The sequence below is a fragment of the Musa acuminata genome, chromosome BXJ1-2 (genome assembly GCF_036884655.1).
Source record: "Musa acuminata AAA Group cultivar baxijiao chromosome BXJ1-2, Cavendish_Baxijiao_AAA, whole genome shotgun sequence".
Taxonomy (NCBI): domain Eukaryota; kingdom Viridiplantae; phylum Streptophyta; class Magnoliopsida; order Zingiberales; family Musaceae; genus Musa; species Musa acuminata.
In genome coordinates this window covers 24,701,907-24,716,339 of record NC_088328.1, presented here as the reverse complement: position 1 = coordinate 24,716,339, position 14,433 = coordinate 24,701,907, and the positions used below count along the sequence as shown (strand labels likewise).

At 37.7% G+C, this 14,433-nt stretch overlaps 1 protein-coding gene across 1 annotated transcript; it reads right to left on the bottom strand.

The window, feature by feature from the left end:
* Window positions 1–10,056: 10,056 nt before the first annotated feature.
* On the bottom strand, window positions 10,057–14,131 carry LOC135603512 (receptor-like protein EIX2). The gene is made up of 2 exons (XM_065094313.1): window positions 12,360–14,131; window positions 10,057–12,150 (listed from the first exon to the last, which is right to left on the bottom strand). The coding sequence occupies exons 1-2, from the start codon at window positions 14,047–14,049 to the stop codon at window positions 10,424–10,426; spliced, it is 3,417 nt and encodes a 1,138-aa protein (XP_064950385.1). The 5' UTR covers window positions 14,050–14,131; the 3' UTR covers window positions 10,057–10,423.
* Window positions 14,132–14,433: the final 302 nt, after the last annotated feature.

The following is a 14,433-nucleotide window of genomic DNA, read 5'->3' as shown; positions in this document are numbered from 1 at the left end:
CGACTCTTTTACAATCATTGGGCAATTCAACGAGATCCCAGACATCATTCTGTACCATTGATTTTAACTCTTCTTTCATTGCATCATACCATTTTTCAGAATCGTTACTTTCTATGGCTTGTGAAAACGATAAGGGGTCTCTTTTTATTCCTATATCATAATCTGATTCTTGTAGATATACAACATAATCATCAGAAATGGCATGTTTCCTTTTCCTTTGAGATCTTCTCAAATCTGCCAATTGTGATTGTTCTACAAGATCATCAGCGGCGACATCAACATCATGTGAGAGTTCTTGGATGTTATTTTGTTGTTCACCCTCATCAATACTCTCATTGATTTGAGGAACAACAATCTCTCGGACAGGAGATGATATGGGAGAATTAACTTGAATCTCCTCAATATCAAAATTAATCCTTCGAGATTTTTCACTCCCACTGATTTCGCCATTTTCTAGGAATTTTGCATTACCAGATTCTACTATTCTCATACTATGATTAGGGCAATAAAATCTGTATCCCTTGGATTTTTCTGGATAACCAATAAAATATCCTGAAATAGTTCTTGGCTCCAATTTCTTTTCATGTGGATTGAATACTCTTGTCTCTGCAGGACATCCCCAAATATGTAAATGTCTCAGACTGGGCTTCCTACCAGTCCATAACTCAAATGGAGTCGATGAAACTGACTTGCTAGGAACCCTGTTCAAGATGTACATAGCTGTCCTAAGAGCTTCACCCCACATCGACTCAGGTATAGAGGAATAACTCATCATGCTCCTAACCATATCCATCAGAGTACGATTTCGCCTTTCAGCAACACCGTTCTGCTGTGGCACACCTGGTAATGCATATTGAGCACAAATACCCCGTTGTTCTAGGAATCTAACAAAAGGACCAATATTCTGACTAGATTCATCATATCTGCCATAAAATTCACCACCTCTGTCAGATCTGACAATTTTAACTTTTCTATCTAATTGTCTCTCAACCTCATTTATGTATACTTCAAGAGTATCAACGGCTTGAGACTTTTCATGTATTAGATAAACTTTGCCATATCTGGACAGATCATCTATAAATGTGATGAAATATTTTTCTCCACTAAAACAAGGAATGTGGAGTGGTCCGCAGATATCAGTATGAATAATCTCAAGGAGTTCTTTGCTTCTTGTGGCATTTTTCTTTATTTGTTTAGTTTGCTTTCCCTTAATGCAATCTATACAAATATCAAAATCAGTGAAGTCTAAATGTTCCAAAATATTATCCTTCACTAATCTTTCATTTCTTTCCTTGGAGATATGCCCCAATCGTCTATGCCACAATATGGAAGATCTTTCATTATTGAAACTACGTTTCAATCCAACATTTGATTGCAGGGTCATTAGTGTCTTTGCAAACTCAAGATCCAAATTAATTCTGTACAAATCATCACACAGAATTCCAGAACCAACTTTAATTGAATCGTAAAATATGCTGTGTTTGCCACTACCAAAAGAAATACAATATCCCAACTCATCAATTCTAGAAAGAGAAATCAAATTTCTAGAAATTGTAGGGACATAACATGTGTCAACAAGATCCATCAAGTGACTCGTCTCTAAGCGTAGACGATAAGTTTCCATTGATATCACTTTCGCTTTAAGACGATTTCCCATAATGATGAATCTTTCATGTTCTTTTGGTTTCCGAATTGAAAGGAATCCCTGCATGTTATTTGTAACATGAGTTGAAGCACCAGAATCTATCCACCAAGTGTTAGAAGGAACTTCTGTAATGTTTGATTTGAAACATACAAAAGTCGAGTTAATACCTTTCTTTTCGAACCAAGTCTTGCGTTTAATGCAATCCTTCTTCACATGTCCTTTCTTGCCACAAAAGAAGCACTTTACAGTAAATGCTTTCTTTTCATTAGTCTGTTTAACATTTCCAGACTTAGCAAATCTCTTTGATGGATGATGCTTCAACTTTCTTTTCTTGTTACCGCCTCCTTGAGTAGTCATCATGACATTATATGAATTTTCCTGCCTTAATCTTAATTCTTCCTGAACACACATGCTAGTCAACTCATTCAAGTCCCACTTATCTTTATTTGTATTGTAGTGAATCTTGAATGGGCCAAACTGAGAAGGAAGAGAATTAAGAATGAATTGCACAAGGAAAGATTCATCAACATTCATGCCTAATGTTTTAAGTTTTGCAGCTTTGTCAGCCATATTGAGGATATGATCCTGAATTCCTCGAGTACCATCATACTGAGCTGTAGTCAGTTCTTTCATCAATGTGCCAGCCAATGACTTATCAGCATATTTAAATATGTCTTCAATAACCTTTAAATATTCCTTTGCACTAGTTGCAATCGGCAATGAAGTCTTTATGTTATTTGCAATTGTCATTCTTATGAACATTAAACTAAGCCTATCAGATCTTTCCCAAGCTTTCATTTCATTAACTTGTTCTGCAGTACTTTCATCAGTCAAGTCTGCAAGCTTTTCAACAAGTAATGCTAGATCAAGATCTAAACCACCCAGTGTAAATTGCACATGCTCTAACCATTCTGAATAATTTGATCTAGAAAGTACAGGGACACTTGAAGCATATGAATGTATATGCGGAAGTACCACTGCAAAAAGATATATAACAACATTAATGCTTTGAGTTTGTCAAAAATTGATGAACTATTGATATCATCTATATTACACCTTTGGGTGAAATATTGACATATCTAGTGTTCACTCAAGAATATTTTTGGAGGACTGATACCATCCTTGAGGAATATGTATTGTTACCTTTGGGTATACAACCCTAAACTGCAAGGATATCTAAAATAGTATCATCCTACCCCATCACATAATTATTTGAATTAGATTCTCCTTTGGGATTATCTAAATCTCATAATTATATGTGCCATTATGAATATTATTTTTTTAATATCATTTAGGACTCATTCTTTAATATTATTTTATAAGTCATTAGTCCAGGTCACTTTGGTGGCTACAAGACTAATGTCATGATATAAAATAAAATGTCCTATAAATGATAAAACTTTTATTGTAATTCATATCACAAAAGTCTATCATCCTAGGCCACTTTGGCAGCTACTAGTCAGATAAAACTTAAGGAAATAAATTACAAATAATATTCATCAATATTTCTTTAATTTTGCTAAGCAGTTCAATAATAAAATAACAATAATAATTATTGAACATTTATGTAAAAGCAGTTCAATAATAAATAACCATAACAATTACTGAACATTAATGCAAAGCAATTCAATAATAAATAACAATAATAATTATTGAAATTTAATACAAAACAGTTCAATAATAAATAACCATAATAATTATTGAATAATAATGCAAAACAGTTCAATAATAAATAACCATAATAATTATTGAACATTAATAAAACTCATATGATAATTTCAAGCATATACATGTGAATAAATAAATGAAAATTCCAAAAACAATAATTGGATTTTAATTTTATTTACCACATATATAATGAATAATTCATATGAGAAAACCATAAAATAAACCATAATTTATAGTTTTTTTTAAACAAAATTAAATCCAATCAAATAATCAAAAAATATAATCATGATTAAAATTAATCATAATTATAATAAATGATATTTATCAATTTTATAATTGAGAATTTAACCTAAATTTCTCAATTTCATAATGATAAAAAAAAACGGAAATATTTGATAAGATATAAATCGAAAATATGCGAATGGCAGAACTGTAATTTGGCAGAAATTAGACCCGAGGGCAAAACCGTAAATATGTTGACAGAACATAAACTGTAATTACGATATTTGCAAAGGGTAAAACTGTAATTTTCAAAACCCTAGCCTCGATGGTAAAAACGTAAATATGCCAAAACCCTAATCTGCCATCGCCGCCGCCGCCGCCGCCTGCGCGAGCGGCGCTGCCGCTGCTGCCTGCGGCCTGGCCGCCTGTACGCGGCTGCGGGTTGCCGCCTGTGCGCGGCTGCCGCCTGTACGCGGCTGCGGGCTACCGCCTGTGCGCGGCTGCCGCCTGTACGCGGCTGCGGGCTACCGCCTGTGCGCGGCTGCCAGCGACCGCCTGTGCGCGGCTGCCAGCGGTAGATCTAGCCTGTGCGCGGCCACTGCCGTCACGGCGCTGCCGCCGCGGGGCTGCTACTGCTCATGCGCGGCCGGTGCCGCTGCGGCGGTTCCTACCCGCGGGTGGCTGCTGCCAGCACGCGGCCGCCGCCTGTGCACGGCCAACTCACGCATGGCCGCCACCTGGGCTGTCTGCCTGCGTGCGGCCGACCGTCGCATGGACGGATTCTGGCCGTGTGCGACCGGGGTTCTGAGATGCCGTCGCACGGACGGAGTTCTGTTCTGTGATGCCGTCGCACGGACGGAGTTCTGTGATGCCGATGTCGTCGCGTGGACGGGGTTCTGTAATGTCCGCATATGGGACGAGTTCTGTAATGTCCGCATATGGGACGAGGTTCTGTAATGTCCGCATATGTGACGAGGTTCTGTAATGCGTACGCTACTTGGCGTAACCGCAGATTTGCAGCGAGGTCGACGGTGACCATTACTGCTTAGCAGTTCTTGGAAGATAAAGGTAATTATGCATCGTAAATTAATTTACAGATCTAATGCATGATTTCAAAAACCAGGCTCTGATACCAATTGTAAGCATAAAAATCTGTAATTATGCTAAATCGATTATGCGGAATTAACCTATATGCCAGGATTGAAATTCAATACATAGATCTAATTATACGATGCGTACCTTTTGATGTCATCCGTTCAGAGATCTTGTTTGATCTGCTCAGCACACCGTGATCCAAGATTGCTACAGGCTCCGTCTTTAATCAGATCGCGCTGCGGAATCTGCAGGGAGTGCGAAGAGTAGACCCTTTCTCCTCTCTTCCTATCCTTTCACAGGATCACACTAATTGATGGATTTGGGAAGAGGGCTTTTGGGGAGAGAGTCGAGGAGAATAACTGAATTCTAACATGCGCTTCTGTGTAAACTTGAGACAACTCTACGACTTTTCTATGCATGTCATGTTTCACTTCTCGCATTCTTTTTCAGTATGGTTGAAAGCTCTATAAGTACATCCGAAGCAAGCATTGGATTCAGCCGTGGCATCAATTTTTGTTGTTGGATATATATGAGGCGTCAGAAGAGGCTCCAAAAGAAACGATATCACAATTCTTTAATTATGGTTCTAACCAATCTATAGTCTTCTTATCAGAAGGATTTGACATTCCTCAATTGCTCCCATGACTTCATGATTTGGGTAAATCACATAATTAAAGAATATTTGACCCTTTCATAAACAAAAGGGTGATCGGTAGTTCTAAAAGTTTAAGATGATCAATATACAGAATCCTGGTTGGAGCAGTAAAGAAGCAAATTAGGATGCAGGCAGGCATGCATGCATGCGTGGGTTTCCTAACGACATACAACTCCCCGTTAAGTATACAAAGAAAAGTTGAGGCCAATGACGGCATCCGTCATATCCGCAAACCGAGCGAGAGCATGGTTTTGCGGTCAGCTCTCTGTCATACTGTGTACATGCTTGGACAAGAAGCAGGATGCAGAAGGAAGATGGAGCAATTCAAACTGTGGCGTGTGATAACATCATGAATCTTTCAGCAGCATTCATGGCTAATGAATTCACGATACCAAGCATGCATCACTAATTTCTTGAAGCATTACGAACTTGCGAGGCTTCTTCTCTTGCTTGCTATGACTTGCCATCTCTTTATTTATAATTCTCAGTCCGGAGGCCGGCAAACAAGTCATTTTGTCTTCGTTCTTATGTGGAAGAGAGAGAGAGAGAGAGAGAGAGAGAGAGAGAGAGAGAGAGCGCCTTTGTCTTGTCAGCCATGCGTGGAGTTGGATTAACGCGGAAAATACGCAATAGTTTTCAGAAAAGAAACCTTAATAATCTTAGAGAATGAGCGCTATATATATTTAGCATGAATTTGCTAGAGAAATTCATGCTTATGTCGAGGTTTTTATCTTAATTCTGTTAAAATAATGAGAGTAGGGATTCAAGTATGAAATATATTGGTTTCTAAGATGAAAACCTCTACATAAGGAGTATATAAGTATTACTTATTTTTTATTTAATTGATTTTTGTATTAAAATGGTAATTAAAATTATAGAGTTTATTATTAGTTTAAAAAATAAAAAAGTTTACTCGTACATTGTTTCGAATGTCCAAATGAAATATGATATGATATATTATTTTACGTAGCACTATAATCTCATTCTCTTTGATTAATATTTAAATATTTTATTGATCAATTTCAATTTTTATTAATATATAATTAATATTATTGTGTTATGTTTTATCATATTTTAAATAATTATATGTATTTTATTTGTTTAATTAAATAAACAATTTATTTATTATTAAACTTATAATATATAATATTAATTTGAACCGGTTTGGATTAATAGATAAAATCGATTCAATTGGAGGAAGAAAGGGAAAATTCTCTTTAAAAATTAAAAAAAAAAGTGTTCAATTGATCGGTTTAATTTATTTGTTCAATAATTAAAAAAATTAATTATATTAAACCACGATGCTTACTCGAACCTATTATCAAATTTTTTTCGATATTATGAGGCAACTTGGATTTCGACCGTGCTTAAAGATCCATCAGAGGCAGAGGAGGAGGTGCAAAAGGAAGAGGAGCCCACGAGCTCGAATTCTGCAAGGATGTAGTGACAGATGGACTGAGAGGGGGGTTAGGGGATCGGTTTCTGAAGGGAGAAGGAGATGGTTGGTGTGTAAAGAAGTGGTAGAAGGTACAACATTGATGGGGTGGGTGGTGTTGTGGAGAGAGAGAGAGAGAGAGAGAGAGAGAGAGAGAGGAACATGTGGCTTCCAAACCGCGACCGGTCGCGGGATCCATGCCAACAAACCATTGGAAAAGCTTGCCTGGTCTGCCCTCTCTGAGTTGATTCGGTGTGGTTGATACGATAATATATGATGCATGTAGCGATCGAGCAGTTCAGTGTCATCACATTATTCCCTCCAAACCCTGAACACTTCTAATGCTAATGGGACGCAATGACGTCGCCGTAGTTAAAAGCCCAGTCGATCCTCCGACATCTTTGCTCTTCCTCTTTCACCCGTAACCCCTTAGTTCACGTGGCGTCCCTGAGATGTGGCAGCTCAGCTCCTGGAACTCGAGATCGCCGCTTCTTCCGACAAAGTAGTAGGAATAAGAGTCGTTAGAAGAAACGAACCGCTGTTGTAGGGGTGGTAAAGACGTCGAGACCACGATTAAAAATTTGGGCAAAATTATTAGTATTATAATAATTATTATTATTATATATTCTCTAAAAAACACTTTAATTTTCGATTTGTTCCTCGAGAGCTCCCTCTTTTTGCTTAATTCTCATAAAATATTTTTTTATTTTTTAAAAGATGAGTTTATCTTGTCCTCATCTCGCTCTCCACCTCTTGCTCCCAATGCTAGCTTTGTGCTTTCGTCTTTGTTCATCACCTTAACTCTTGCCCTCGCCCTCACCCTCGTCCTTCACTATCGTTGTGCGTCTAAGGTTACATCGCCTTCTCGAGAAAGCTTCAAGCTGGTGCATTCATCCACCTTTTCTACTCTCATCCTTATCATAGTATACTGTTGGGAAAAACCTATTAAAACGGAATAATTCTTTTCCCTCTTTGTGTATCAAAATTGATTCCTCATCAAAATACCAACTTGATAACAAAATGAAAATATCAACCAGAACAACATAAACAATAGAGTAATAAATCAATTACACAGTAAAACCAAATTTTAACATGGAAAACCCAGTGCGAAAAAAATCATGGGACCGTAGTCTACCTAAAATTTCCACTATCAATAATAATGATAACAGGTTTATAATAAGTCTTCTCTAGAATAGCAAAAGGATCACAATAACATCAAGATTATATATCTTGGCTCGAGAATAGCATATCTTCATCACATAGATGGATCTCATCATAAAAGAATTTTAGGTCTCACAAAATGGATATAGCAGAAAAGTATCTTAGAGAGGGTAAACTATAGATCGACACATTAGGATTGTAGAGCTTGCTGCAAGGATTCTCTGTATAAAATTTGGGTAAAAATTGATAATGTTTGGCCATTGATCGTCAAGCAGAAAACTCAATATCCTAATCTTTTTCTCTCTCTCTCTGCGCGCCGCTGCTGTTGCACACGTTAGCTGCGTACGCTCATGCCCTCAACTTTTATCTTTTAATTATGATTTGGGCTAATAGCGCAAATTGTCTAAGCCCATATATGAGCTGAACCCAACATATACTAAGGTCGTGCTGCACTCTAACTCTCCCAGTAGAGACATTGAAAAAGGGAGTCCAAGGGAGAGGGAAGTCCTAAGGGTCTTGGAGGTTATCGCCATAGGGGCCATTGCTATGAAGGTGATCGTTGTGGGAGCCATTGCAGTGAGGGTTATTATTGTGACAAAACAAAACGGAGGTGGTGCAATAGTAATATCATATTATGGTGAAGGCAGCTCACAATGAGACTATGGTAGAATGAAGATCAGTAAAATAATAAAAATGATCTATCATCTATATGATGTAAGCGTAGAAATATTTTGATAGTAGTCGCAAGTGACTAGGCGAACAATTATTTCACAATCTAGAGAATATATTATATTTTAATTCCCACTAACATAGTAAATTCAGTAAATTAATTTTTATTTTTTAAACAAATTGGTACCCCTGTGTCAAAGTTTTGATTAAAATGGATATCTTTTCGTATCAATCCCTTAGTATAGCAAAATCCAAAAACTTTAATCATTCACGTTTGACCGATGGAATAGAGATGTAGAAACTCAATTATTAATAACTCTTCTGTGTCAATAATAATATTCATGGTATTTTTGCTTATCTTTTCGACATTTTAATTAAAATGAACAAGGATTCAATTATGCAAATTTAAGCCAATAAGAGTCCATTGTATTATCAATTAAGACATTACTAATGAAGCCGTTAACCAAAACAATAATCGATGGTCCAATAATACAAATATTACTTTCTTCTTATGTATAATATACTTATATATTTGTTTAGGGTGAAGAAGAGCACATGATGTTCAGCGAGTGTGCCTCCGTTAGGTAGCAATCGATACAAAGAATAATGTGTGTAAGGTTTGTCTAAAGCCAAACAGAATATTTCCTATTGAATTGTTTGATTGATTTGGTGTCCACGATACTCTTGTCAATTTATAATGTGAGATACTCTGAGGTTTAGTTCTTTTGTGATATTTTACATGTATTTCTGCACTTAAAAGAAAAGAAAACTTTTCATAATCTTTTTTGTTTGCTAAAACCAATGGGATAATATGAAGAAGAAAGAAAAAAGAAGGAAAATTTGAAGGCGTGGTGATACTGAGAAGGGAATTTGTCAAACATCAAAATAAGTATTTCTCAACTTAAAACAAGTTTGCATAAATAAAGGAAAAAAACATCTTTATTACAAGCATACACATTATAGTCTCGATGTAGATTGTTTAGATCTAAGCTTTTGCCAATGTGGAACATGTCTCCATACACTTCACCCTTGAAATAACAAGTCTTTATTTTTTCCTACACTTTTATATTATGCAATATATATATAGATAGATATGCATATGTATTATGATGAGCACCCTAGAAATAATGTAATGTAGCGGGAACAAAGTGGTGCTCTAATTAAACATTTGTGAGGTGTCTCCATGTGGAGATGAGCTTCTTGTTTCCTCTGAGTCTATTCCAATGATCCACCTTATAATTTACCGTGATGATAAAGTAATTTACTTCTTGTTAGTGTCAATAATAAGTCCAACGAAACCCATGCTACGGTTTACATGGTTTTCCTGGATGCTGTCAAGCTAAAACTCTTATGATTTTTGACATGAGATGCAAGCCATGAGCGTATTACATACTGATTGATACTAATGCTATTGCTATTGCTTAAGTTGGATGAGTCATGTCGACCCCCACTAACAACATAGTTAGGATTTGTTAATTACATTATGAATCACCTTACAAGCATAGATATATGAACACCATAATCACTGCTGCATGAAGCAAATAACAACTCATAAACCATAGGCAGAGGACTCATATTTTGATGACAAAGTTTTGACAAACAACTACGTAGACAAGCATCAACAGATCATATAACAGAGTCACTATAGCATGCACAAAAAGGAAAAATTAAAATCATGTGACGGTGTGTTATGAAAAGACATGCAAACCATGAGAGTATCACATACTAATTGATACGAATGCCATTGCTATTGCTTAAGTCAGATGAGTTATCATAGCTTCCTTTTGTATTTTGCTACGGTTACTACCATCACCACGTATAGCTTGTCACATAGGTTATCAGTGGCGCGGAAGTACGTGATCCTCCATGTCCGTCACAACAAAAGACTTCCACAAATCGCCCAAAATCCGATAATAAATCCTAGCGTGATGCTCGTGTATAACCAAAGTGTTTCCATTCTGCTCTCAGAAGAATATTCATTTTGCTCTTCTTCATCAACCTTCGCTATATTTACCGTACAATTTTTGGGGAGAGGAGGGCCACAAAGATTTGGATTGCCAGCATAAATAGATGGATCAGTAAAAGTTTGCAACTGGTTGCCAGTGGGAATCCTTCCTGAAAGATTATTATATGATAAATTTAATTGGTTCAAGAAATTCAAGGCCGCCAAATCGGAAGGAATTGCACCCGAGAGATTATTTCTTGAGAGATCGAGAACTTCTAGTTGTTTCATTTCGCCAATGCTTCTTGGTATCTGACCTATAAGGTAATTTTCGGATAGATTTAGACTCCGTAATCCATGCAAATTCCCCAATTCTTCCGGGATGTTTCCAGATAAGTAATTGTTGGAGAGATCAATAAGTGTATCAATTGAAAGTTGTCTTATGGTGGTATACTTGATTTCACTTCCTTTTATGAAGAGCCACATATCTTCCTCCGAGAATGTTTCGTTGTTGAAGTAACAACACTGATACATAGGGGCGCTTTTTAACACACTGAAGTCTCCAAAGCTCTGTGGTATCGTTCCTGAAAGATTGTTGTTGGAGAGATCCAAGATACGAAGAGATGGTAGAGAAGATAATTGAGGAATACTGCCGTTGAAGGCATTCGAGCGTAAGCTAAGCGTCTTCAGGTACAATAGGCTTTCTCCTATCCAAGTTGGTATGTTCCCGATAAAGTTGTTGTGGCCCAAGTCGAGAGTAGATAGTTCTGTGCAACTCTTTAAACAACGAGGAATCGGCCCGGATAAATTATTGTGACTCAAGTGCAGTGACTCCAGTGTTTGCAAATTACAGAGCGAATCAGGGACTCCACCTACTAATTTGTTGCTTGATAAGTCTAAAAGAAGTAAATTTGAGGAATTTTTCCAACAATTAGGAACCTCTCCTGACAAATTATTTTCAGAAAGCTGAAGCCCTTCCAAATTCCTCAATTGACAATAAGAGAAGGGAATCTCACCACTCATATTATTCGTTGATATATCGAACCATTGTAAGCTTGGCATGATATTTGTGATTCTTGGTGAAAGATTCCCTGAGAATGAGTTATTTGAAAGAAATAAATATTTTAATTTTGGAAGGAATTGTGGTATCTCACCAGTAATCTTGTTATCGGATAGATCCAAATATTGGAGACCGGATGGAAGCCAATTGGGAATCGTTTCTTTGATCCCTGTATTTGATAAAAATAATCCACTAAGAGTGGTTTGTGTTCGGAGCCATTTCGGAAATTGGGGCATGGGAAGTATTTGACAGAATTCCATCGAAAGGGTGTTAAGCTGAAAGGGAGGGATCCAATCATCGTTTTTGTTCAAGTATATAGAGTTGTATGAAATGACCAAATATTTCAAACTTGACAGATTAGCAAGGTCGTCCTCCGATAATCTCAATGAGTTATTGTAGAGATCCAAATAGGCAAGGCCCTTCAACCGTTTGATGCCTTCCGGAAGCATCCCATTCAAATTGTTGGATCCTAAATCCAAATATCGCAGCATAGAGAGGTTTCCAAGAGATACAAGTTGTGATTCATGGAGAGAGTTATAAGAAAGATCCAATTGCTCAAGACTAGAAGGATGCCCATCGAGAATCATGTCTTTTACTCCTGCAAGTGAAAATATAAAACATGAAGGGATATTTGTGTTTGGAGCCATTTTTAAAATTGGAGTATTTCAAAAAGAAAAAATAAAGAGCTTGAAACAATAGATAAATTAAACGATAGTAAGTTTGGCATTGTGTTTGAGATTCTTGGATGAAAATTCATGAGAAGAAGTTATTTGAGAGAAATAAATATCTAGAAAGAATTCATCTTACCAGTAATCTTGTTGTTGGAGAGATCCAAATATTTGAGTCTTGGCATCATGTTTAATATTTTTGGAGGAAGATGTCCTGATAAAGAATTATTTCTGAGATCCAAATACTCAAGACTAGAAGGAAGCCTATCGAAAAACATGTCTTTGATACTTGCACTTGACAAATGTAGTTGACGAAGAGTGGTCTGTGTTCGGAGCCATTTTGGAAATTGGGGTGTGGGCCCTATTTGGCAGAACTCCATGGAGAGGCTTCGAAGCTGAAAAGGAGGTATCCAGTCATCGCCTTTGTTCAATTCAATGAAGTTGTACGAAATGTCCAAATATTTCAAACTCGATAGATTAGCCAGGTCGTCCTCCGATAAACTTAACGAGTTATCGGAGAGATCCAAATCAACAAGGCTCTTCAGTTGTCCGATTCCTTTCGAAATCGTCCCATTCAAATTATTGGAATATAAAACCAAATGTTGTAGCAATGATAGATTCCCGATAGATGCAGGCACTGATCCACAGAGGGAGTTGAAAGAAAGATCAAGAGATTTAAGATTCTTGATGTTCCCTAGCCAATCCGGAAAGAAACCACTCAGTTGGGTGCCTCCGAGGTACAATTCCTCCATGCTATTCCTAAGACATCCAGAGAAAACCATTTTTAAATTGGCAAGCACATCGTTAACAGGCACATAGCGTAGGTTGAGAATTTGGAGCTTGCAGAGGTTGGATATAGGAGCTAATCGCATGAAGCCATCTTGGAACACACTCCAAGACAAGTCGAGTGCCTTGAGAGATGTCAACTTCGTAACAGAATTAGGAAAGAATCCAGATAGGTCATTCCCACCAAGATAAAGGAACTCGAGGCTAGTAATATTGAACACCCAATCTGGTATGGAGGAGTTTATATCATTGTATCGTAAATCAAGAGTGGTGAGAGATGTGAAGTTGGCATGAGACAGCGAACGTGGAAAGGTGCCTAAGTCACAATAACTTAATTCAATCTCTTGTATATGTGGTAGTGCATTCAAATCTTGTAACCAGTTGGCCGCATTTGTAAACCGGACACAAGTCATGTTAAGATGCCGAAGGGAAGTGAGCATAGAGATCCATCTCGTGTTCTCAAGGTACAAGCAGAAGAAGTCATCACCTTCATCAACCCCATAGCAGTTATAAGAAAGGTCGAGGTGCTGCAAAGTGGATAGATTTCCGAGCTGGTCAGGTACTCTACCCACGAAACCTGCACCTGAGAGGTTAAGATATGTTAGTCTTCTGAAAGCTCCCAAGAACTTTGGGATAGGTTTATGCATAAAATAGTTGCCGCTGAGGTCCAGGCGATTAAGTTGTTGGAGAGAACGCAGTGATGGAGTTATGTCACCACGCACTGCCCATTTGCATCCTGGATCATCATCCAACATGTCGTACACCTCCTGATGAGTGCAGTACTCAATTGGATACGTCAGACGTCTATTTCGAAGATCCAGCTTGATAACATGACCAGAGATGTTGCTGCAGCCAACTCCTTCCCACGCACAACAGTCCTCCCCGACCCAGGAAGAGAGACGATTGGAAGGATCATGAAGTCCACGCTTGAAGTCGATGAGGGCTTTCCTCTCCGTCTCTCGGCAGCCATGAGAAATCCCAAGCTTCATGCTCAGAACAGCAAGAGAAAAGGTGAGGACAAGAAGAGGGGTTCTCCCACCCATGTTTAATGGTGAGCTCTACTCCTAAAGCAGCTCGCTCTCATGTGTGTATATAAGCTCATATTTGCCTAACGTATGCGTGACTGCCCCGTTAGAGGAGAAAGTTATCATGAGGGAACTCCTGGATGAGGCTGAATGTTCCACACAAAGATGTGTCCAACAAAATTGTCACGAGTCAAAGTCAAGCAACATGGAAACAATTCAATGTCCAACACAATTTGAAACTCACGGTGGAGGCTTTTCGATTGATTGCTTAATTTCCACCATAGGTATCGCGTTCCTGATCATAATCCTAATCTACCAGTCAAACCTTTGGGGAAGTAATATATTTATTATACATCAGACCATATCGCTAACCGAGATTGACCTGAGATTTAAGCAGACATC